Here is a 26,838-nt window from a genome sequence, read left to right on the forward strand (position 1 = left end):
CAATAAGGAAGAGAGATTTAAGTGAGCAACACTGAAAGCCTTTACACATTGGAACAAGCATTATATTTGGTAATTGGCAATTAAATTAGGCTCTTACATTGCCACAAAGATTAGGATACAAAAGTTCTACTCATTTTTTCATCTCTTGTATAAGTATGTTTAATTACACAAATGTGCTATATTATGATACTTCTACATGCACATAATGCACTTTGGTCAAATTGATTCTCATTATATATTCTCTATCATTTGGGAATGTGGGGTGCTAGCACTCTATCACTTAAGCATTTGGGCCATACCTCCACTTTCAGCTTTTTGGAGGTTAGTTAAATGGAGATAAGAGTCTCATGGACTTTCCTGCCTGAGCTGGCTTCAAATCACTATCCTCAGATCTTAGCCTCCTAAGTAGATAGGATTACCAGAGTAAGCTAGAGGTACCCGGCCCTATCTTCTTTTTCAATTTTTTTTATAAATGTACTTTATCATTGTATTTTCTATTGGAGATTCTATTTCAAAGTGATAACAGCCAGGTCTTTGAAAAAAATACTGAGTTGTTATACTGGCAAGAGACTTGAAGACTATCTTCACATCTCTGAGAGACAGAGAACAAATTTTCTAAGACAAGGGAAATCAGGAATCTTCAGTGAACAATAAATCTGTCTAAAGTTTGCTAACTGTCTAAAGGCTAAGGCTGCCTTTATCACTATGAAGAATAAAATGCTTAAAATTTCAGATTTCTACCCACTCTTCTAGAAAAATATATAGGACAAGGGAACTGAAGCTTAAGCAGCACTGAGTCTGACAGGGTTGCATGAGAGGAGGACCTGACATTCACAAAGTGGCCCTCTCCCTGTCGGTGATCACTACAAGTGACCAGTTGTACTTGAATTTTTCAAAAGATTCATGTGGGCACCTTCCACTGGAGTCTGAGGTTCAATTTATTCCAAGAGTCAGTAAATTTCTGCCATCTTTTCCAGACACCACTCGCATTCTGCCTTTCTTTCTTGCCCATTCACAAGAAGCAGACATGAGATCCTGTGTTTATTGCATGTTTTCTAAGATTCAAGGCAATAAATCCAGCTCATGTTTCTCCCACTGGAAACTCTGGGACTTCTACCTACTTTGTGTTAGACATTAATATTTCCTCATAGATTCCATCCCACTAAGACTACTTCAGCAGACTGTTCACACATATGTACACACACACACACACACACACACACACACACACACACACACACACACAGCTGCTCCAATCAATCATGTCATCCCCATCTTAGTCCAGCATTTCACAAGGTCCCATACACATGCACATCCATGTTGAGATGTGCAACCTGACTTCTTCCACTAACTTGTTGCACTTCCCATCATTCTAATAATGCAGGCCTAGCTTTTATATTTTAAACTGCAGATATCGTATTTTATTAACTCTTGCTTTTGTGATCGATTGCATTGCAAAGAAACTACAAATTAATGCATAAGACTCAAGTTTATTAATCCATGAAACTCAGACTTTCTTTCTAGTCATGACCATCTCTTTCCTCCCTGGGCTAATTTGACTTAAAATGGACCTTGGAAGGGAGGAACTGTGAATTTAGGGGAGCATGTAATTCTCCAATTAGATATTTGCAAAATATTACCCCTGTCAACAATTCTAACAGATGAAGAATCAAACATATGAGTAATCACCTGGATATACAAATGTTTCTGAAGTTTTAACTGACAGATATAAAAACAAATGCCTTACAGCTAGACTGAAGTTCTGTCAGGCAATCTGGAATCTCTTTTAAACTTCCATAAAGGCATGAGTGGTATCATTTTTACTCTCCCCTAAATAATGAAACATGAGAACTTGTATGTGATTTACAAAATTAGTATAGTATATTAAGAATTTAATCTTTTTAGCTGGCACCAGTGGCTCACAGCTGTAATCCTAGCTACTCAGGAGTCTGAGTATTGTGGTTTGAAGCCAGTCCAGGCAGGTAAGTACCCATGTGACTCTTATCTCCAGTTAACCACTCAAGCTGGAAGTGACACTGTGGCACAAAGTGGTAGAGCACTAGCCTTGAGCAAAAGAACTCAGAGACAACACCCAGGCCCTAAGTTCAAGTCCCATGACCGACAAAAAATAATTATTTTTAAAATGTTTATCACTTACACACTATCCTAAGTAAAGCACAACAGGTTTAAAATGATGGCTTTTGTAATAATTAAATATATACATTTATATGCATACTCTCACATATAGGGTTAAAGAGGAATGGTGATAGAAATAATGCATTTTCACTCTTAAATCCAACTCATCTTGCTGTAAAGAAAATAAGGATTGTAATTTATTCAGTTTTTTAAGTGTAAAGTAAGTCAATGTGTAAAATAAATTAGTTAAATTTATAGTTTATTTTGCTCTTAATGAATTTTTTCTAATGCATAGTGGTAAATTTTAGCTTTGTGTTCTAATGTTTTACTGATGCAATACTGGCAGTACAGTAGTAGGTATGTTAGCTGTTCTTACTTAGAGTAGTTGAAAAATATTGTCTTCATGGTGTTCATCCAGATAGCTCACACGTGCAGGTTTCCTAACCATCATCTTTTTTCATATGGTAGCTATTGCCATTTTCTCATCTTCTGCCCTTGACGTAGTCTAATGGTTTCCTCAGATGATAAAATGGGACAAATACTTTCTGTCCTGTTTTTGTTAGTGGGCCATCCACTTGTGCTGTTTCCCATTTTCAGTTTCTCAGATTCTAGCAAGATGGCTTCTTTTTCAGAAACAATAGCACTGCTTTATGAAGGTTCTCCCCTTAGAACATGAGAACAAAACTCAGAGACAATCAGCATTATTGGGTCAACACTATATACCTTGGAAATCTTTCCCATAAGAATAAAGGTTTAGGGCTGGGAAGGTGGCTCAGTGGTAGAGCGCTTGCCTTGCATGCATAAGGCCCTGGGTTCGATTCCTCAGCACCACATAAGCAAAAAGAAAAAAGCCGGAAGTGGCGCTGTGGCTCAAGTGGTAGAGTGCTAGCCTTGAGCTGAAGAGCTGAGGGACAGCGCCCAGACCCAGCATTCAGGCCCCACAACCTGACCCCCCCCCCAATAAAAAGAATAAAGGTTTACTTCAGCTTCCTGCTGTTGATACAGCTATCTGTTAATTGTTCAAAGAGAATACAACATGGGAATCCATCTCTGTATATACCATGCTTTTGTCAGATGAGTCATGCATCTACTCCTACAGAGCATGTTTTAACTGAGGCTTTAGGGGGAGAGGTACAGGTAAATGGAGAGAGGAATGCTGGGTAAATACAGTCATAACACATATGTGAAGATAGAAGTAAGTAAAGAGAGGATGGGTGGGGTTAGGATAGAGGGGGGAATGATGGAAGGGGCGACACTGATCAATGCATTGAACTTATAAATTGATAAATTGGCATGTTGAGCTGAAACCTCTTTATCCAACTGTAGATATTTTTAATAAATTTTAACAGATTTTTAACAAATTTGTAACTTTAGGGAAATGCCTACATCAATGGGTTCTGTGTCAACCCCCAAGCCCCCAGTACTCAAACCCCACCCAAACTTCACACACACACACACACACACACACACACACACACACACACACACACACACACACACACACACACACACCTCTCAAGGACCTTGCTTTCTCCTCTTGACCTACCCTGCACATCTTTCCAAGCAACTCATTCAGTCTGTGTGCATTATAAGCAACAGGGGAATGTTTGTAAACTATTTCTGAACGTCAGTGATCACTTTTGGCCTTCAGAAAAAATGTGGAATTACTAGAAGATAATTTTAACAGTTGAGGAGCACTAACTTGACTGGGTTATAACATCCTAATATGTAGATTTCATCCATTTCCATGGTCCAGCTGTCTACTAGAAGCATTCATCAGTAGTGTCATTTCCAGAAAAGAGTTAGCTCTAGTTCAGCAAAAGGCAGGAGGCCTGGAACCTAACCACCATCACTGAGGAAACCCACCTGCAAGCTGTTGTCATAGAGACCAGCAGCCCCTGAAAGCCTGGCCCAGAGGCCTCACACACCAAACAGGATGCTTCGCCCCAGAGGCCCTAAGGCCTCTGAAAGGCGAAGACATTTGAGCGACAGCCTCAGCTGGCAACAAGACCAGGCTCTGAATAGCAGCATCTATCTTCTGAGAGAGATGGGACCCACCGGTTTCCTGCTGAGAGAGGAAGAGCCAGAAACCAAGAATTTCCGAGTAAAAACAGCACTCCTCCCCCCCCCCCCCCCCCCGCCCCATTCGCCTCTGCCCCAGTCCCTTCCCTCAACACCAGCAGGGTCTCTGGTTTTCCCCAGAACCAACTGTGGGCTTAGCCACGCTCATAGCCCCTGAAAACCCTATCTGTCTAAATCCAAAGACACATCCTCCCCTGTTCCCCGGACTTTGAAAAATGTGCAAATAACAGAGGGAAATCGCATTTACCAGGAAAGTTTCTTTGTTGGGCGTTAGGGCTTTGAATTACACCCCAATGTTACACAATGGTGGCCCTTAATCTTAAGGCTTCAAAATGTCAGAGATTGTATACAAATATTTAGCTTGCAATATGCATATTATGGATCCCTAGTTAGCAGTCACTAAATCAAACAAATGGAAAAATCCTACAATCTGCTGACATACTGTAAATATTTGCTAAATAAATGTCAGTGTTTCCTTATTCTAAATCAATAGCAAGGCCCCATGAAACTATAGTTTAAATGGGGAGGCTTTGGAAAGGTCTTAATGAATAAGACTCCCTTTTTTGTTTTACTCAAAGACCAAAGAATATTTTATATTTACACTTCATTTTCATAGGTCCAAAATCAGCCTCCACGACACCTACTAGTGGTAGATATGGAACATATGAAGATAGGGCCACACGTTTTATAGTACTGGATACTGCTTGTTTAAAACACCTTTTATTTTGCTCCTTATAAAACATACTGAATTTAGTCAACTTTTATGTAGTCTTGGTTGTATAAAATTAGTTCTCTTAAATGAAGTTAAATTTGAAATTTTAAAAAAAAATCTAAAGTGAACTACATTACAAATAGTATTTAGCTTCACTCAAGGGTAAATTTTGTATGAAATTAACCATTTAGAGAGGTACAGATTTTAAACTTAGGTTTACTTTTAGCTGAGCACAGGTGATTTAAAAAGTGTCTTTATTTATAAGGCAATAAACAAGGCCAAGAATAAGAAGTGAAAAATTAGCCTGGAATTCAGTGTCAACAGTTAAAATTCTCCAATAGAGTCTTGTCAATAATAAAATCAGTTTGGAGTCACCTAACCCAAATTGCCACTTCAAATCTCTTTTAATCTAGATACATATCAACTTAGTTTTGCTATAACTCTAAAGATTAACTGGCATTTTATTTTTCTTTCAAAGGTTTTTCTAGGAAATCCTCATGTTTGTGATTGTTCCACATTTCTGAAAGAACAGGAACTATGTAAACATATATGCTGGTGAGTGACTTTCTTTTTTTTGGAAGTACTGAGGCCTGAACTCTTGGTCTCAGGTTTGCTATACAGAAGCTCTACTAAGGAATCATGTCTCACTTCTTACCCAGGTGTGACTTTTTGTCTTAGTTAAGATGAAAGACCTCAGCCACACTCAGTTGAGAAGTGACTTTTTAATAAAATCTTCACAGGAAATCAGCTTGATATGTCACATAATTTGCTTTTTTGTGGTCTGAACAAAGGAAGACTAAATAAATTTAGTGTTAGGAAGATATAAAGTTAAGATTGCCATAATTTACCGTTATTTTCTTTGGTATTTTATTTCATTCTGAAAACTGCAAACAACTTTAATTTGAAAAGATTTCATAATAATGTTTTTAATAGAAAGAAAACAATTTCTATATTCTCACTTTGTACTCAACTGTGAAATCTATTAATAACTTTTAAAAAACTAAAAAAAACCCTTGATTGATACCACTGATAGCTCTGTGGTTCATTCTAGGGCATTACTGTTCTTTCAAGTTTTTCTCTCTCTAAACTACATTTTCTCAAAATCAAGTATTCTGTTTCCACTTATAGGTATAGAAATATCCATGCTAGCTTATGTTGGTCAAGTTTCTAAAATGCTTTCTTTTCAATGAATGTTTGGTTTGAGGTAAAGTCAGGACTCAAAGAATTCAAATCTGAAATTTCCCTCTCGTGTCACAATCTATTTACATTGTGATTAAGCCATAGAGATGTCTTCCACATTTTAAACCCAATTCAGTTCATGTCCTTACTTACCAAGCTTTTAGTAACTGCTAACATGGGCTATTTTCTCTAACTAACATAATGATAAAATAGTCAAAACTTACAGATTTTTCCATTTTCATTTTTGTCAAGGAATGATCATTCTGATTTTAATGTAGCTCCTTTAATATAGTATTTAACCATAAACTAATTGGAAATATAATTCAAGTATTCAATATGCTACTCACTTAATTTTTTGACTTTTTTATTATCTTTAACTAGTTGTATGGAGTTGCCATGAAGCGAATACAGTGTACCCTTTCGACATTCTTTCCCAACCCTTCCCAACTTACCCCTTCCCTCACTTTTCTTAAATTTTAGTTATGTATTGATTATTTTTGCCATTTAACAAAGCAGTTTATATATACAACGCATCTCAATCTGTGTATCCTTCATCCTCCTCCTTCAATCCACCACTTTCCTTATTTTTCTCGTCTGTGATATACACAATGAATTCTTGCCTTCATTCCCCCCACTTCTGTGCTTCATTCTTCTACTCCTCTCACCTTGGACCCAGCCTTGCCCTTTTAAAACTACCCATTTCCTGGTATCTAATTTGTTGGTATTATACTATGTATATAATGTATATATATGTATATATGTATATATACTATGTATATAAGAATATATGTATGTATATAAGAATTATACTATGTGAAGCTATGTGCATATTATCATATAAAATAATATTTATCCAAATGAACTCCAAAAAATGGAAACAAGAGGATTTCTTTCTTGCTTGCTGCTTTTGTTTTCTAATCTTGTTATGTTTATCTGTTTTGGGGAGAGCAAGGAGGAGAGCACAGAAAAGGTGGGACAAAAGCTGAACAAATGAAGCAGTGATAGTCTCTAGACACTATGTTGAAAATGAACTAAACAAATTATGGTTGGGGATGGGTAAAAACTGGGAGAGAGTGAGGGAAAGGGTAACTGTTTATAAAGAAATGTGCTCATTACCTGACTTGTATAATTGTAATCCCTCTGTACATGATCTTTACAATAACTATATGTATGTATATATAGAAAACCAGAAAATAACAAATACAAAGCAAACAAAAGAAAGAATTATACTATTTGAGATCTCCATAGAGTCTATTATACTCCACTTACTTGATTTGTAACCAATTGCTTACCACCCAGTGAGTTTACTTGTAGATTTATAGGCACATTATAGCTACCACAAATGAAGGAAAATGTGCAACTCATGTTTCTCTGCATCTGGCTTTCTTCAGTTAATTTAATATCCAAGTCTTTCCATTACCTTACGAATGGTACAATATCATCCTTTCTGAATAGATGAGTAGAATTCCATTGTGTATATGTAGTACATTTTCTTGATCCATTCATCCATCCATTGAGGGGTATCTGAACTGATCCATATCTTAGCTATGGTAAATAAGCCTGCAATTCAGATGGTTGTGCTGGTAGCTTTACTGTATCCTTGTTTATATTCTATGGGATAAATGCCCAGGAGTGGAATTGCTGGGACAGAGGTCTGTGTTTAGTTTTTTGAGGAAGCCTCTACACAGCTTTTCAGAGTAAACAAGTTTACATTCCCACCAACAGTGTAATAGAGTTCCTTTTGGCCACATTAGTTTTCTTGATATTGGCCCTTCTGAGGTAAGGTAGAATCTCAGTATAACTTCAATTTGCATTTCCTTTAGAAGTTATTTTATTTTAATGAATTTAGAATATTAATATTTAGAATATTTAATGATATTTAGAATAATTTTATCAAACAGCAAAGTAGTAGATATATTAAGAAAATCCCTTCACTTGCAGAAAAGTTTAAAGGAAGTACTATGAATACTAGAATTCCCTCACTGTCCTTTTATGGGTCAGGAACTAGAGTGGCTCAAGTAGTGTATATGATAAGAAATACATGGACTTTCTGTTTAATCTTTATACTACAGATATCTTTTGTTTCCATATTGTGCTTCTTTTGCATATACTTACTCATAATTTTAACTAAAACAGAAAAGTGTTGACTTTTAGGCTTATTCATAACACTTTCAACAATGCAAATCCCATAGTTTTCCAATCTACAAAAATTTGATCCATTCATCTACTGAGGGGCATCTGGGTTGGTTCCATATCTTAGCTACGGTAAATAATGGATCAAGAAAATGTGGTGTATACATATATATATATATATATATATATATATATATATATATATATATATATACACACACACACACACACACACACACAATGGAATTCTATGCCTCCATCAGAAAGAATGACATTGCCCCATTTGGTTTTTTTTGTTTTTGTTTTTTGGTCCGGTTGTGGGGCCTGAACTCTGGGCCTGAGTGCTGTCCCTCAGCTATTCAGCTCAAGGCTAGCACTCTACCACTTGAGCCACAGCGCCACTTCTGGCTTTTTTTTTCTTTTTGCTTATATGGTGCTGAGGAATCGAACCCAGGGCCTCAGGAATGCGAGGCAAGCACTCTACCACTGAGCCAACTTCCCAGCCGCACATTGCCCCATTTGTTAGGAAATGGAAAGACTTGGAAAAAATTATATTAAGTGAAGTAAGCCAGGCCCAAAGAAACATAGGTCCCATGGTTTCCCTTATTTGCAATAACTAGTATATGTCAAGCAGAAAAGGTCAGATAAGTTGATGTCAGGGGAATGAACCCCAAGATAAGTATTTAAATGTTTTTGGGGGTTTTTTTCCTTTCATGAAATTGTTTCTAACATATTCATAAAATGATTTCTATGTTGCTTTGTATGCCCTCCCCCACAGTATAACCCATACTTTCACTGTTTTTGATGTAGGTATAATTTGTGGAGGGGAAGGGAAAAAAACAAATCGTTTAACTAGGGATACAGGTGGACCCATTGCAACAATGAGATGTACAAGTCATTATGTCGAAAAACGAACTTTACAACTTTGGTGGGGGATGTGGGGAGGATTGAATGGAGGGGGGGAGGAGTATGGGAAGGGATGGGAAGGGGAAACAACTAGGGGGCAACAATGCTTGATAAGAAATGTGCTTGTTATCTTGTAACTCCTCTGTATGGTATTCTCACAATAAAAAAAATTTGAAACATTTTGACCTATGTAAAAGTGTTTTAATTTTTTTCTATTTGTTAATATTAGGGTCTTGTTGAAAAAATTCAAGCTCCCAAGGAATCATGAATGTAAGTGTTTAGTATTTCATTTTTTAATTTGAACTTAGCAAATATAATTTTTAAATTCTAAACATATTCTGAATTTTTGTGTTTATTTTTCTAGACAATCTTTTAACTAGCTCTCTCCCAGTTAGTTATATTTCAAAAAGTTGGAGCCAGGTGCAGGGAGCTCAAGCCTATAATCCTACCTACTCAGGAGGCTGAGATTTGGGAATCACATTTCAAAATCAGCCCAAGTAAGGAAATCCATTAGACTCTTTTTCCAATTAACTACCAAAAGGCCAGAAATTGAGCCATGGCTCAAAGTCATAGAGCACTAGCCTGGTCCACAAAAGCTCAGGGACAAACAGCACCTAGGCCCTGAGTTCAAGCCCCAGGACAGGCAAAAAGAAATGAAAAGAAAAAATTTGGATATTTTTCTTAATAAAACATATGCCATTTTTAAAATCGAAGTCAAAGGTGCTTGATAAAAACAGCAATAAATCAATAGCCAGTTTTTTAAAATAGAAAAAAGATTCCCCTCTAAGGGGGTAAACTTGTTCAAAGTATTCTATATGCATTTGTGGAATAACTGCAACGAACTCCTCCTTGGGAAACAAAAAATAGTACGCAATAATGATGCTCTCCATGTTTTCAGCAAAGATTTACAGTGTTTTTTGTATCTAAAACTTTTTAAATTGTAAACTAAGTGCACTTTTTACATTCAAAAAAGCATGGCACATAATTTCATTTAAAAATGCTTTCTGATTAAATTTGTTTGGGAAGAGTAAAAGACCTACAAATACATAGGTCTTCTTGAATAAAATTAGATTATTTTAAAAAATCCAAAATTAGCTATCTTACACAAGGTAGTTAGCTCTGCTTCCGGGTGAATTTCATTAGAAATGAACCATTTAAGGAGGTATAGTTTATTATATTGGTGCACTTGGCACTATTAGAGATGAAAGTAGTTTTTATATCACAAGTACTTACCATACTTTTGACATAGTGGCAGAATATTAAATTTCAGTGTCTGCAAAAAATAAAGGAGGAAAATAGTTTTATTCTATGTATTTACACTAACATATTTTGTAATAATACTGTCATTATGAGAGTTCCCTGCGGTTGGTTTGACCCACTAGATACACATAAGAATTGCATTCTAGGAAGTAGGGCTGTGGCTAAAGCGGTAGAGCACTAGCCTTGAGCGGAATTGCTGAGGGACAGTGCCCAAGCCCAGAGTTCAAGCCCCATGACCGACCAAAAAAAAAAAAATGCATCCTAAAACAGCAACTTCATATGTTATATTTTATGTTGTATTTCCCTTTCCATTACTTGCAGATGAAAACTATTCTTTTTGCTAACATGAGTAGGGAATGTTTTAAGTATTTACAATTCTATATATTAATTTTGAAACTGTATACTTCCTACTGAATTTAAATTATGAGTAAAATTAATTAAAATGTTAGTTAAAATAAAAATTTCCCATAGTTATATTAAGAAGAGGTGTTAGGTATTAACTCCTTAGTTAACTAAGATAACATTTAGTAACACTTCTGCTTCAGAGAATCCTATTTATATAACGTAGTTACTGACAATGCCATCATAATCCACAATAAAGTCAAAAGTAGACATTTTAATGACCTCGATATTGTTTAAAATGAAAGCTAAAGCAAGCATATAAAAATTAAGTCAGAAAGATTAAGCTAGAAAGATTATATTTAAGTGCAAAGGGCATGTTATTACTAATGGAGAAAGTATGTTCTCTACATCAGATACTCTTCTAAAAGGAGCCTACAACAATAACTTATATTCTATTGTTGTAGATAAGAAACCTAAAATTCTATTTTCTCTTTTGAAAACCTACCAAGGCAATTATAAAAGAATTTTATTGTGAAAACATCAGTTTGGGAATGCTGAGCATTCTTTTTCCCACAAATGTATTCTTAACAACCCGAAATTTATCACCTAATAAATTTCTTCTAAGTACCATAAGCAATAGATACCATCTGTTCTTTTTTAAATTATTTATGGATACAATAAAGCTCACATTGAAGGAAATAGTTTCAAATTCTCATATACAGTTAACTTTTTTTTGGGGGGGGGGTCCAGTCCTGGGGCTTGAACTCTGGGCCTGGGCACTGTCCCTCAGCTCTTCAGCTCAAGGCTAGTGCTCTACCACTTGAGCCACAGCACCACTTCCGGCTTTTTTCTTTTTGCTTATGTGGTGCTGAGGAATCGAACCCAGGGCCTCAGGCATGCAAGGCAAGCGCTCTACCACTGAGCCATCTTCCCAGCCCCTATACAGTTAACTTTAGTATATATATGTGCCAGCCTGAGGCTTGAACTCTGTGCCCAGACACTGTCCCTGAGCATTTTTTTTTCTCAAAGCTATCACTGTATGACTTGAACCACAGCTCCATTTCTGGCTTTTTGGGGTAGCTTATTGACAGACTTTCTTGTCAGGCTGGCTTCAAATGCTCAAATCTCAGCCTCCTGAGTAGCTAGGATTACAGGCATGAGCCACCAGCATACTGTGTCAAGATAGTCTATTAGAATACTGTGTTCTGCTTTTATCAGAGAATCTCTAGCATTTTAATTTTCAATACTATCTAAACTGTATAATTTAGAAACACCAATAGTAAATCTTCCACTGAATAAGTATTTAAAAATTAATTTAATTTTTTTCATGATTAAGCTAAATTTTAATTATTTCTATTTTTATATACTTTGTATATGCATCTTTAATCAGATTTTGGGGATATACACCTTAAAATTTTTATTTTTGTTTTCTATATGAATTGTCAAATTCATCTTTCAGCCACTTTTGCTGGCTTATAATAATTTAAAAAATATATCAATACTTTTTAGATTTTTTTAATGTAGAATTTTTTTGTTTGAGTTTTGCATCAATATTTATCACTAATGAAAATAGATACATAGAAATATCTTTATAATTTTAGAATGAAAGGCTAAGTCATGTAAAATGGGAAGAATGCCAGATATAAAATCATAGTAATCTGAGATGTAGAAGACACTTTGTTGAAAAACGAACTTTACAATTTAGGTGGGGGAGGGAGGATGTAGTTGTAGAGGTGAGAAGGAAGAGATGGTAGGGAAAAAACAAAAAAGGAGGCAACAATGCTTGATAAGAAATGCACTCATTACCTTGCTCATGTAACTGTAACCCCTCTGTATACAGTATTTTCACAATAAAAAACTTGTTAAAAATCATAGTAATCTATTCATCTCTAACAAATAAAAAGTAGTTTCCATTCTCCCATCCACATAACATTCCTATATAGGAATGATTTTAAATACAAAAATAAAGTACTTAGAAAGTTTTCTCTGGTGTTATTAGCTCATTTCTATTTTAACTCAAACAAAGAAAGAAAGAAAATATTTTCACAACTCATTAAGACAACTGAATGGCAATACGAAAAAAAATTCACTCAAACCAAATACTACCCTCCAACTTATACCAACACAACCTCACATTGTTCCCATGACAAGGAATTTAAAACAATAGAACAACCAGGAGAAAACCCTTAGAAAGGGTACCACTACTCTGGAAAAAAAAAGAAGAAGACAATTTTTTAAAGGATTAAAAGAATATGAATAAAAGGAAAGAAATAAATTTAATAGCACACAAAAATCAAATAGCAAAATGTAATAAATGCATAGATAAAATAAGCTTAGGAATACATTTCAAAGAAGCATAATCTCTATAAGCTTTAAGACAAATTTGTTCTTTCATCCAAAAAAATAACCAAAATATAGTCCACACATAAAAGAATATAAACAGAAAAGAAGGTAACGGAAGACAGACTTTAAAATTTCATTCGTGTCAAAATGAGTTGAAATCTGAATGAAACTGTCACTGAATAAAATTTAATTTGCCTCATATTTATATATTAAAATCTTTTTTGTGTGTGTCAGTCGTGGGGCTTAAACTCTTGGCCTGAGCGCTGTCCCTCAGCTCTTCAACTAAAGGCTAGTGCTCTACCACTTGAGCTACAGTGCCACTTCCGGTTTTTTGGTGGTTTATTGGAGATAAGAGTTTCACAGACTTTCACAGCCTGGGTTGGCTTTGAACTGCTATCCTCAGATCTCAGCCTCTTGAGTAGCTAGGATTATAGGCATGAGCCACCGGCACCCAGCTAAGCTCTATTTTTTGTATAGCAAGTAGTGATGTTAGACAAGGTAAGCTGCCTTGATCTTCTCTTTCAGAATATTCAGTCTCATGCATTAATTTTCCCAAAATAATTTCATAAGGCTTTGTTTCTTCCTTTTATTTTCTAATTTATTTATTTTATATTAGAATAGTTTCTAGAAGCATTGGACAGTTCAAAGGATATTTCAAATTTTAAATTATACAATTTTTTCAAGGTCAGAAAATAAAAGACAGATAGATAAATCTATCTAAAAACTGCTTCCAGACAGCTTCTCCTATTCAAGTTTATTTTTAAGTATTTCTTCTATCTTAAAGAATTTTTATTACCAAAACAAAATCTTTTGTTATTCATTCTGCTCTTCTTTTTTTTAAGAGAACAGATGTTTCTGTGTCTGTATGATAAATAGTCCTCCTCCCTAAAGTAATGGATAATTAAAATATGATACCCTCCCACCTGCCATACCTCCTCAGATAAGGAATAGAGGTTTCAGTATTGAAATATACGTATGACATTTTCATTTTTTTAGTGTTTAAATTGAAGGAATTTCTAGGGGTTTTCTTTATCTTCCAAGTAATAAAGTACTTACTAAACGCATATACATATTAAAGAATATAAGATGAATTGAACTTAGAGGACTTAGACTACTTATTTAAATTACTGTGTTAGGGAGAAGAGTAGGGAAGCAGGAAGGAGCATATGAATGGGTTAGAGAATGAAAGATTTAGAATGTTCTAATTAAAATATGGGCCCTTAGAGAATAATTATTTATAAGGACATCAGAATGGAGAAAATTCAGAATTCAAAGACTACGCATCCCAAGAGTACAGCAATACCCTGCCTAACAAATTATTCTGAACACTACTGACAAAATGTGAAGAAAGAAAGAAAGAAAGAAAGAAAGAAAGAAAGAAAGAAAGAAAGAAAGAAAGAAAGAAAGAAAGAAAGAAAGAAAGAAAGAAAGAAAGAAAGAAAGAAAGAGAGAAAGAGAGAGAGAGAAAGGGAGAGAGAGAGAAAGAGAGAAAGAAAGAAAGAAAGAAAGAAAGAAAGAAAGAAAGAAAGAAAGAAAGAAAGAAAGAAAGAAAGAAGAAAAGAAACAAGCATAATAACATGCTACTAGGAGATTTGTCAAAGATACAAAGTATATAGAGGAAAATAGGTACAGATTTGTTCTCCTATTACTCATTTATGTACATATCTAGCAAATATAAACAATCAGATACCATTTTTCTTTATATACTTGTGTCCCCATTGCTTTTTTTTTCTTTTTTTGTGCTGGTACTAGTGAACCAGGGGCCTGGGTCTGGGCACTATTCTTTAGCTTTATTTGCTCAAGGCTAGGGCTTTACCACTTGAGCTACAGCCCTACTTCCTGCTTTTTGGTGGTTGATTGCAGTCTCACAGACTTTCCTTCCCTGATGCTAGCTCTCACTCTCCTGAGTAACTAGGATTACAGGTGTGAGCCACTGACAGCTTCTTTTCTAATATTTTTATGTTGTCAAATACAGAATATGTGTGTGTCTATATATATATACCTATACATATACACACACATACATATACACATATATATACACATATATGTGTGTGTGTGTATATATATATATTGAGCTGAGGACCAAACTCAGGGCCTTATACTTGCTAGGCAAGTGCTCTTCCACTGAGTTCAATCTCCAACCCCAAACATGATTTTGATATCTACCCATAAATGCACTGTTTGCACTGAGTTTCTTCAGCACATAAAAGATAACTTCCATTCTTTTTTTTCTCTTTTTATAAATGACTCCTTTCTGACCTTTTAGCTCTGAAAGGAACAGGAAGACATGGATCAATGTCAGAAGGACAATGCAACAAATACTTTTCCTGATACATGAAGGAAAATTCTTTTGACTTAATTCTATCTTATTACATGTCTACATTTCTAATTCTTCCACTGAATTTTAATACTTTTGAGGGGCTTTGTTGCTGTTGTTTTTCACTAGTTGCTTTCCAGCTGGGTCTTCTGGAAGGAGAAATAAATGACTTGCTGCGAGGGATACATCAAGTCCCTACTCCCCTACAGAGAAGAAGTGCAGTGACAGAAGAAGAGGAAGATGGGTCCCTGGCTCAGAGGGACATTGGCTCAGAGGATATCTGCTCCATTTGTCAAGAGGTGCTTTTAGAGAAAAAGCTTCCTGTTACCTTCTGCAGGTGAGAGACTTTTGTCCTTGGATTCTAAAACTTATGAAACTTGCCAAGAGCCAGTATTTCACACTTGAAATCCTAGCTACTAAGAAGGCTGAGATCTGAGGTAATGGTTCAAAGCAAGCTGGGCAGGAATCCTTGAGCTTCTTATACATTGATTGGGGGCGGGGAGTGGGAGGGGAGGCTTTAGCTATGGATGTTTTATACTTTTTTCCTGTTTTATGTTTCCTAACATACAACACATATCTGTGAGAGGCCCTGTTCTTTAAAGACTTCTGGGCTGCATTTTGAAGGTAATAGTTATAAATAGTTTTCTGAAAATGAAGATCATTTTACTTTAAAAATTTTAAATTATCTTTAGGGTTTTGTTTAAATTATATCTTCAAATCTGAATAGTTGAAATTTTTACTTATGCAAGAATATTGAGAGATTCAAGCTCAGGGTATTTTTAAGTTTAACTTTGAAATTTTGAGTAGTCATTATGCTACCAAACTTTTCCGCTATTTTTCTCCTGATTACTTATTACAATTTTCATACAAGTTGCTGTTTTTCATGTGGTTTCTTCCATGTATATTGTAAGGTTAACTGTTTTCTCAAACACCTTTCTTCCTACCAGTTATTTCCTGTGCATTTTCAGATGCCATATACTTTTCAGAAAAACAGGCATTAGAATAGGAAAAAGTTTATGTTTGGAATGCTGATAAACCAAATTCATAGATTCATAGATAGATTTCTGTGTGTGTGAGAGCTTATAATCAAGTGATATATGTAAAATCAGTTGAGGCTACTTTTTTTTTGGGGGGGGGGTCCGATCATGGTGCCTGAATTCTAGGCCTGGGCGCTGTCCCTCAGCTCTTCAGCTCAAGGCTAGCGCTCTACCACTGAGCCACCTTCCCAGACTCAGTTGAGTCTACTTTTATACAGAAGCAAAATGTTAGTAATGTTATTTACATAAATACAAGTGTATACAAAATATGTGTGTATATATGTATGTGTATATATATATATATATATATATATATATATATATATATATATATATATATATATATAAAACTTCTCTGTGTGAAGATGGTAAACTTGCGTTTTCTTTTTGATAGATTTGGCTGTGGCAATAGTGTTCACATAAAATGCATGAAGATCTTAGCTAACTACCAAGATGTGCCATCCAAAATTGCCATGCTAAAATGTCCTCTGTGCAGGAAAGAATTTGCTCCACTAAATGTTATTTTGGAGGAATTCCAAAACTCTAGCAAACTTGTGGCTGCAGCTGAGAAAGAACCACTAAGCAAACACCTTGGAATTCCATGCAATAACTGCAAACAGTTTCCAATTGAGGGGACATGCTACAAGTAAGTGGCACCCATTAAAATTACATGCAATTTTTTCTTACCCTTACAAAACTTTGACTATTAGAGTACTATTCTTTGTCCTACTTTCTTCTTCCTTCATACCCAGTATTTGCCTAGGCAATGACAGCTTATTTAATATTTCCAAATAAGAGACTTTATTTTATCTTCTTTTTACAAGAGTTGAGTATGATATATCGCCATCCTAGACAGTCCAGCACAGGCTTTCTTGCTTTGGCCTACTGGAGTTTCTAGGATCACAGTGAGTAAATTTCTTTGGTCAGCCAATGAGGTCTTTACCAAAAACTCATATATTAATGCAAAGTGATATTAACTAGAATGACATAATTTTTCATCACTTTCCTCTTACTCCAAATTGTAATAAATACTTTTCATTTCATTTCAGTCTTTACTCAGCAAAATAATTACTAGATCAAAAAGGGTTTGCTGCTTTTATTAATACACCCAAACTATCCCACAATTAACCAGAGTAAACATTAATTGCTAGGGCTAGGAAATGGTATATCCTTAATGAAATATCCCTTATTATGAAATTTTAAATAAGTTATTATCTGAGTATTTTTTTCCTGTCCTGGTGGATTGTTCATTTTCTAATATGTTATCCCCAACCCACTGTTTAACTTCTCTGTTGAGAATACCTTCTCATTACTTTTCCTCTAGGAGTTTGGCAGTTACTCATCTGTATCTCATCCCATTTCCTCAAATTAAAGACTACTTGCAAAATTTGTAACTCCAACTTTCCTCAAATCCTGACAATCTTCAGACTGAGAAAATATTTCTGTTTTAAGAATATATTAAATAGAAAGCAAAATAAACTAGAAGGTCTCTAAGATTTCCCTCTTTAGAGATTTATGATACCACTATTTTATAGTTTAGGTTAGATTTTTTTTAACTGTATACATTATATTCCAGCGAATAGAGATTTTTAACTTCATCTAGCCTAGCATACAATGATAAATTGCAACATTGCTCTGACTCTTTGATGTTAAGACTCTTCCCTGTGTCTATAAATAGTCACAATGAATAAATTAGCACTTACTTCTTCTAAAATGGCTCAGGCAGATTTTTCTTTATTTCTCATGAAAATAGCCTTCTTTAATAATTTAAATTAGAAGATGACCTCATTTGACTGCTGCTCAAGGTTTTGGTTTTTGATGAATTCTACAGCAAGAAATTAAAATCTTTGGCTAGTGGCAAAATCTATAAATGATATAAACTATCGTATGAAGTTAACTTTTTCTTAATTTATCAGTAGTTTTTATTGATATTAGTTGTGTAGTTATCTTTTTCCATTCCTTGGGAGGAGAAAGGAAATATAATTCCATTTTCCAGAATCTAACACTTGCTAATCAAGAAACAGAACATCTAATAGGCTGTAGATCCTATAGGAACTTAGAGAAAGACATAGACATAATTCAAAGCAAATTTAGTCGGAGAACTAAGGAAATAAGGAAGAGGTATGTGGTAGGCAAAATAACAGTCTCCCAAATTTTCCCACAACTTTATGTCCAAAGCCTGAATGTCAGGCTACAGGTCATAGGGGAATAAAGATGGCAGATGGAGTTAAGGTATTCAAAGCAGGCAGCCAAGGTCTGGGAAGGAGGATATCCTCACTTAACAAGATAAACCAGTCTATTTCTTGCAACCTGGTTCTGTGAGACACCTTAAGGAGTAATTCTGAGAGCATATGAAGAGGGTAATAAGGACATGACATAAGAGGAGGTAGACTAATCAGGACAATTTTCTGAGAAAGAAACATAGAGATTGGAGAAAAATACACTGTAAGTGGTAGGAGTAGCCTTAGTGAAGGCACTGGGGCTGTAGGATTCATGGAATGAGAGAACATCTGTAAACGTGAAATCAAATCATCAAGAACTTACCCTGCCATACTGAAGAGCTTGGGTTCTATTCCTAAGTTAAACCTAAGAGCAGATACTGGACCTATTTGGGATTTAGTATGTGTGTGAAAGTGAGAGGAGAGGGAAAAGTTCTGGAAAGAAAACACAAAGGTCAACTGTATCATTCTCTGGATCCCTGTGTTCAAGATGCAGGTTCTCTCTCTGCCTGACCACACCCCATTTCCATTTCTGCCTGGGGAAAGGGGCTCTGCTCAGAGGTCCATACTGAAAGTGGAACAACACCCCCTATGGCTTTGGCTTTCCCTTTAGTATACTAAGGACCTCCAATTTTTCACATTCCCTTCTTCCAAGAAATCAAGCCAGTGGTTCAAACAAAGGAAATCACATCTGCGTCAAAGATCTCTGGCTCTGGCTGGGGCTCAGGCTTGTTGGCAACTTCAGTTGGAAGAAAACGAATATTCTGTTATCCTATCATCTTCTGCTTTCTATCATATTCTTCTCTCCTAACGCGTATGATATGCAATGTAGCTTGGGCAGACTTCTACAGAACTGTAAAATACTATGTATGTGTCGGTTAAACTGATGGACTTATGGTCCATTTTACAGCAGTATGGGGAAAGTAATGCACAGTGTCATTTGTCATGGGCAAATATCAAATATTTGGATTGTTCTCAGAAGCTGGCGTCAAAAGTTTTCACCGAAAAATGGCAATAATTGGACATTGTTTCCTTAAATGTCTTGATTTGTTGAACTTTCAGGTGTAGTGAATGTGTAGAATATCACCTGTGCCAGGAGTGCTTTGACGACTGCTCTCATCTTTCTCACACATTCACATTTCGTGAGGTAAGCTATCCATTTGAACCTAATACAGCCTCGGTATTGGTCTTGTTGCAATACTAAGTAAATCTATGAAGATGAAGAGTCGATAACACTCTAGAATTCAACTTCTTGATTTTTTTACCTTATTTTATTTTATTTATTTATTTATTTATTATTTTTGCTGGTCATGGCCTTGAACTCAGGGCTTAGGTACTTATCCCTGAGCTTTTCAATTTGAGGGCTAATGCTCTATCACTTGAGCCACGCCTTTGCTTATCTTGTGTGTGTGTGTGTGTGTGTGTGTGTGTGTGTGTGTGTGTGTGTGTGCGCGCGCGATCATTTGGAAATAAGACTCTCATAGACTTTCTAGTTGGCTACCTTTGAACTGAAACCCTCAGATCTCAGTCTCCTGAATAACTAGGATTACAGGGGTGAGCCAGCAGCACACCCAGCTAGCTTCTTGATAAAATCTAAGTGCATGTTCTTAGAACTCTTTGAGAGGGGTACACAAGGCTACCAGCTCTTACACTGGTAATTCATAAAATGCAACACAATAGCATGCATCTGATGATATTATAAATAAATACTAAGAATAGAAACTATAGTCCTCACACTTGAAGATTGCTTTAAAAGATCTCAAACTTAAAAGCTGGCTTTTAGTAATATTGCTGACTACCCTTTATGGTTTTTCTCTTAAAATTTTTATACTAACAACAATAAATAGGGAGATCATTTCAACTATGCACCTTAAAAGTTTTGGTAGTTGGCTCACGCCTGTAATCCTAGGTACTCAGGAGGCTGAAATCTGAGGATCCTAGTTCAAAACCAACCCAGGCAGGAAAGCCTGTGACACTCTTATCTCCTATTAACCACCAGAAAACCAGAAGTGAGCTATGGCTTAAGTGGTACAGCTTTTACCTTGAGCTGAAGAGCTCAGAGACAACAACCCAGGCCCCATGACCAATTTTTTAAAAAGTTTTGTGATTCTGAGCAATGCTGTCTTCTTTTTCTTGTTACAAGATACCACATCCACATTTACCAGTAATCTCTTTGCCTTACAAAGTACTAAGTGTGGTGGCAAGCCGGGCTGCGCGGCAGGCAGAAGCAGGAGGGTCTCAAGTTTGAGGCCACCCTACACAATTGAGATTATCTCAAAATTTAAAAACTGAAAGGGATGGATTGTAGCTGATTGTTAAAACATGAACGATCACTCTTCTGTTCTACCCACAATTTTAAAAAGTGAAAGTAATGCCATTGTAAGAGTTATGCATCACTGCATGAGCCCCACAGATATAATTTATAATGGTGTTAAAATAGATATGTTTAAGTTAATAGATATTTCCCCTATTATTGCTATTGATATAGTCTACCAATTTTAATCTATAAAATGCAACTTTTGGGCTGGGAAGGTGGCTCAGTGGTAGAGTGCTTGCCTCACATGCATGAGGCCCTGGGTTTGATTCCTCAGCACCACATAAGCAGAAAAAGCCGGAAATGGCGTTGTGGCTCCAGTGGTAGAGCACTCGCCTTGAGCTGAAGAGCTGAGGGACAGCACCCAGGCCCAGAGTTCAGGCCCCATGACCGGAAAAAAAAAAGAAAAAAGAAAAAATACAACTTTTCATAATTTGCAAATAAACATCTACTTTTCACTTATTTCAGAAGAGAAACCAAAGATGGAAATTACTAGAAAAAACATCACAGGCTGATATAAAAAGTCTAGATGGTAAAAATGAGGTAGAAGAAACAATGCCACAATTTCAAGAAAAGAAAAGGTGAGGTTTTCATAAAGAGTTTATTTCTTTGTAGGATTTGGGATCTTATATCAGTGATATGTACTCTTGTATTTATTGAGCAATTGTTATGCAATAGGTAACATCATAGCATACAAGTGAAGAGCAAGACTAGCTCTGTCTGCCTGAATCCAACCCAAGCCCAACCACATGTTCTTTTTGTGGCTTTTTGGCTGATTATTTCCGTTCCTTCTGCAAAATTTCCTCATCTTATAATATGGTTTGTATAAAACCAACCTCATACGAGCTTTTTTTTTTTACTGTGAAGTTTAATGTTATACACATTAAATATTCAAATAACATCTATTGTTCAGCATTAGCCCCATCAGATTTACTAAGTGTAGGAATGTCATCAAATAATGACCTAATAGTAATCAAATAATAATCAGTAATCAATTAATCATCTAATAAGTACAAAATCAAAACTAATGTCAATTTTGAAAAGATAGGGAGGAAGTTGCCTTTGTAACATTTGGAAGGAGGTCGCTTCCTCTCCACCTTCTCTTCTGTCTTTGGATTGATGTACAGGGTAGTGCAAGGAAGGGTCCATCCTTTACAACACCACCTGGCTGTATAGCGTGCATAGTCCTTCAGATTTTTATCAAATGAATAAGGAAAGCACTAAAGAAAAGTAAATACTGCCAAAGGCTATCTACAAATTTAATGTGATACCTATCAATATCCTAACTTCATTCTTCAATGAAATAAAAGAAGCAATCCAAAAATTCACATGGAAAAATAACAAAAGACCCCAAATAGCAAAAGCAATCCTTAACAGAAAGAACAGTGCTAGAAGAATATCAAAATCAAAATTTCAAACTCTACTACAAAGCTATAGTAATCAAAACAGCTTGTTACTGGCACAAGAACAGACCTAAGGGCCAATGGAATAGAACTGAAGACCAGTAAATGAACCCCTAGACTTATAGCTACCTAATCTTTGATAAGGGAGCTAAAGAAATAGAATTGAAGAAAGACAGCCTATTCAGTAAATGATGCTGGCAAAATTGGTTAAACACCTGTAGAAAACTATATATCCTTATATATCACCCTGCACAGAATCAACTATAAATTGATTAAAGACTTCAGAGTCAAAGCAGACAACCTGAAAACATTACAGAAAGGAATAGGAGAAAATCTAGGGCTCCTTGGCCAGGCTGAAATTTTCTTAATAAAGACACAGAAACATAACAAATAAAAGAAAGGTTGGACAAATGGGATTGCATGAAACTGCAGAGATTCTGCATGGCAAAGGACATAGCTAGTAGGATCAATAGAAAGCCCACAGATTGGGAGAAGATCTTCACTAGCCATACAACAGACAAAGGTCTCATATCTAAAACTCAAAAACTTAGAACTCAAAAAATTAAGTCCCTCAACAACAAAGCCTCAAAGAAACAACCATCCAATTAGGAAGTGGGCTTCCAATGAATCAAGAAAAATGTTTCATATATATATACACACACACACACACACACACAGACACACACACACACACACACACACACACACACACACACACACACACACACAATGGAATTTTATGCCCCCATCAGAAAGAACGATACTGCCCTATTTGTTAGGAAATGGAAAGACTTAGAAAAAAATATATTAAGTGAAGTAAGCCCGAACAAAAAAACCTAGGTCCCATGGTTTCCCTTATTTGCAATAACTAGTATATGTCTAGGACAAGCAGAGAAGGTCAAAAGCTATGTACATATGCCCATATAAGATGATGCTAATCAAAATGAACCCCAAAATAGGGACACAAGAGGTTTTTATCTTTGTCACTGTTGTTTTTAATATACATGTGATTTTTTGTTTCTTTTGTATGTTTTTCCCCCATGGTATAACCCCTTTTTCACTGTATTTGATTCCAGTGCTCTGTATCTTGTATATATATTTTTCTAATTTGGAGAGGGCAAGGGAAATAACAAAATGTTGAAACAAGGATACAGGTTGACCCATTGTAACAATGAGATGTACAAGACACTATGTTAAAAACAAACTTTACAACTTTGGGGTAGGGGGGAGGGAGGAGTTGGGGAGGTGGGGAGGAAAGGGATGGTAGGGTAAAACAAAGGAGAGGGTAACAATGTTCAATAGGAAATGTACTCATTACCTTACTCGTGTAACTGTAACTCCTCTGTACAATATCTTCACAATAAAAAATATAAAAGTATACACATTGTATATTATTAAATTATATGTTGCAGCTGGGCGCTGGTGGCTCATGCCTCTAATCCTATCTGCTTAGGAGGCTGAGATCTGAGGATCACAGTTCAAAGCTAGCCCAGGCAGAGTCCTTGAGACTCTTATCTCCAGTAAACTACTCAGAAAAAGCTGGAAGCAGCACTGTGGCTCAAGTGGTAAAATGCTAGCCTTGAGCACAAAGAGACTCAGGGTCAGTGCCCAGGCCCTGAGTTCAAGCCCCAGGACTGGCAAAAACTAAATAAAATAACATATGTTGTAAAACACATATGAAAGAAATTTAATAAGATTAAATAAAATCAAAACATTTTAACACATTCAATTAACCAAAAACTATGCTTATTCTCACCAAATGTATAAATGTACATGTAGTACACCCACACATCATGCATACCTAAACATGCTCACACATGTTACATTTCTCCCCAAGTCCCAGTGAACACACAGCCCATGCCCCCTGCATATACTACACTGTTAGGAGAACAGAGCTCTTATGTACATAACACAAGCCTATTCACAGGTTCTCAGTCTCCTTCCTCTAGCTGGGCATCACATTTCCACCTACTAAATGGGGTAACTAAGGATCGGGTTAGAAGACATAGGGGTTGGAAGTTTGGGAGAGAAAATATTGGAGGAAGACAGTCCAGGCAGACAAAATGGAGTAAAAAACAGAATCTTTCAGAATAAAAAGTAAACAATAACAATATTATGGATAACAGTATGATACTATTTTTAGTATTGAATACTAAAATTGACTGTTTAGTTAAAATTAGATGGCATTGGTGGAAGTAGTTTTGTAGTATTGTGGAGATATAATTGAAATAAAAATGTGAACTTTTATAGACAATATTTGTGAATCTTTGTTCTGAATAACTTATGAATACTATAATTCAAATAAATAATTTTGACATTAGCCAAACATTTATTTTTAATACCTATTTAAACAGTTTTAATGGCAGCAAATACCAGTTAATTCACAGTTTATTCACCTTTATTGTCATTCAGTCTTCTATGTGAATATCATCTAATACTATTGTCCTAAGGGAACACCCCACAGGAAAATGAATTTCATCACAGATTATGATCTACCAATTTACCACAGTGGCATACTGTGCCCCTCACTTTCTATGAGTTAACACAGCAAGTTGGATTGTATTTTCCTAATCACATGTCTAAATATTGCCTCAGAGTAAAGTAACTTCAGTATGTACTCATCAGTATGAGGCCAGGCACCAGTGCTCATGACTGTAATTCTAGCTATTTGAGAAGTTGAGATCTGAGGTTTTCAAAGCCAGCCCAAGCAGAAAAGTCCATGAGATTATTATCTCTAATCAAGCACCCAAAAAGCCAGAAGTGGAGTTTAAAATGCTCGGGAACAATGTCCAAGCACTGTCAAGCTCCAGGACAGAAAGAAAGAGAGAAAGAGAGAAAGAGAAAGAGAGAAAGAGAGAAAGAAAGAGAGAGATAGAAAGAAAGAAAGAAAAAAAGAAAGAAAGAAAGAAAGAAAGAAAGAAGGAAGAAAGAAAGGAAAGAAAGAAAGAAAGAAAGAAAGAAGAAAGAAAGAAAGAAAAGAAGAAAGAAAAAAGGGAGGGAGGAAGGAGGAAGGGAGGGAGGGAGAGAGAGGGAGAAGGAGAAGATGAGGAAGAGAGAGAGAGAGAGAGAGAGAATGGAAGAAAGAGCCGGGCGCCATGGCTCACGCCTGTAATCCTAGCTACTCAGGAGGCTGAGATATGAGGATCGCAGTTCATAGCCAGCCCAGGCAGGAAAGTCCTGAGACTCTTATCTCCAATAAACCACTAGAAAACTGGAAGTGGCACTGAGGCTCAAGCCGTAGAGGCTCGCCTTGAGCTGAAGAGCACAGGGATAGCGCCCAAGCCCAGAGTTCAAGCCCCATGACTGACAAAAAAAAAAAAATTAAAATTAGAAAAAGGAAGGAAAATGTTTTTTGTATCAGGATCTTATTTTATTGACATTCAAATACAAATTTAAAAATTCTCATTATGTTGTGAATAGTCAATCTTTGCCCTTTATGAAGTTTGATTTATCATTTTGAGAATTGATACACTTTTTTAAATTTGATAATATATGAGACTATCTTTGATTCAAAGAAATTTTGTGTTCACTGCATGATATATATAATAGACCTGATGCTGCCTCCACATCTGTAATCCCATATCAACAGTCACATCTCTGCTTGCTTCTGTTCAGCCAGGTTTACACACCTAAAGATGTTGTGAAGTCACTGCCTCTCCAGTTGGTTACAAAAAAAAGTAAACTGCTTGCACCGGGGTACCAATGTCGACTTTGTCTAAAATCATTTCATCTTGGACAACAAACAAGGCTACTACCATGTACTCATAAGGTAAAAGTCATGCCAGTTTCACTCAACTTGCACTGTCAAGCCAAGGTGTAGTGAATTTTTGTTTCTTCTTACATATTTTTGCCTGCACCTGTACAGAGAAGTTTAGAAAGCCATCCCAGAGTATATTCAATATGATCTGATTTATTAAGATTCATTTCTCATAGAAATGTTCAGAGCTACAAAAACAAACAAGTGTCGATATTGGATCATAGAATACATACAAATGGCTTCAAAACTGAGCTGCTAAATGCCAGATCAATAACATAAACATTTTCTCGTGGTTCTTAATGTTGTCAAATGTTACTGTGATTTTTTTGAAACTATTTCTGTATATTGGATTTTGTAAAGATGTCACCTTGTTTCCATTCATAGCTTCTAAAAATGTCCTAAACAGTTTTCACTGGAGTGGAACATGCTGATTGAAAACTTATTTAATTTGAAATATTTCTGCCAGGCTAATGAATTAGAATAATAAAATCATGTTGCAAAATTATACCTGCCTATGGAAAGGAGGATGGTAGAGAATCAATAGGAAAATGTGTGACAAACTATAAATTTTCTGAATGAGAGTTTGTCTTATAGAAGTAGTATTTGATTATTAACATTCTTTGTGAATGCACAATATGCCAAGTAACCTTTCTTTTTTTTTTTTAAATTTTATTTTATTTGAGAACATACTGTAC

General features: G+C 35.8%; 1 protein-coding gene across 1 annotated transcript in view; it reads left to right on the forward strand.

Moving 5' to 3' along the window:
* Nucleotides 1-4,040: 4,040 nt before the first annotated feature.
* The window catches only part of Zswim2 (zinc finger SWIM-type containing 2), a 31,460-nt gene continuing 8,662 nt past the window's right edge, over nucleotides 4,041-26,838 (forward strand). The window contains exons 1-8 of the mRNA XM_070030914.1: nucleotides 4,041-4,240; nucleotides 5,409-5,485; nucleotides 9,378-9,418; nucleotides 15,543-15,750; nucleotides 16,845-17,096; nucleotides 19,732-19,816; nucleotides 21,452-21,564; nucleotides 26,002-26,155. Of these exons, the coding sequence (XP_069887015.1) occupies nucleotides 4,073-4,240; nucleotides 5,409-5,485; nucleotides 9,378-9,418; nucleotides 15,543-15,750; nucleotides 16,845-17,096; nucleotides 19,732-19,816; nucleotides 21,452-21,564; nucleotides 26,002-26,155 (1,098 nt within the window). The 5' untranslated portion in view covers nucleotides 4,041-4,072. The remainder of the gene's footprint in view (nucleotides 4,241-5,408; nucleotides 5,486-9,377; nucleotides 9,419-15,542; nucleotides 15,751-16,844; nucleotides 17,097-19,731; nucleotides 19,817-21,451; nucleotides 21,565-26,001; nucleotides 26,156-26,838) is intronic.

The sequence above is a fragment of the Dipodomys merriami genome, unplaced genomic scaffold (genome assembly GCF_024711535.1).
Source record: "Dipodomys merriami isolate MVZ:Mamm:240054 unplaced genomic scaffold, mDipMer1.0.p SCAF_1, whole genome shotgun sequence".
Taxonomy (NCBI): Eukaryota; Metazoa; Chordata; class Mammalia; order Rodentia; family Heteromyidae; genus Dipodomys; species Dipodomys merriami.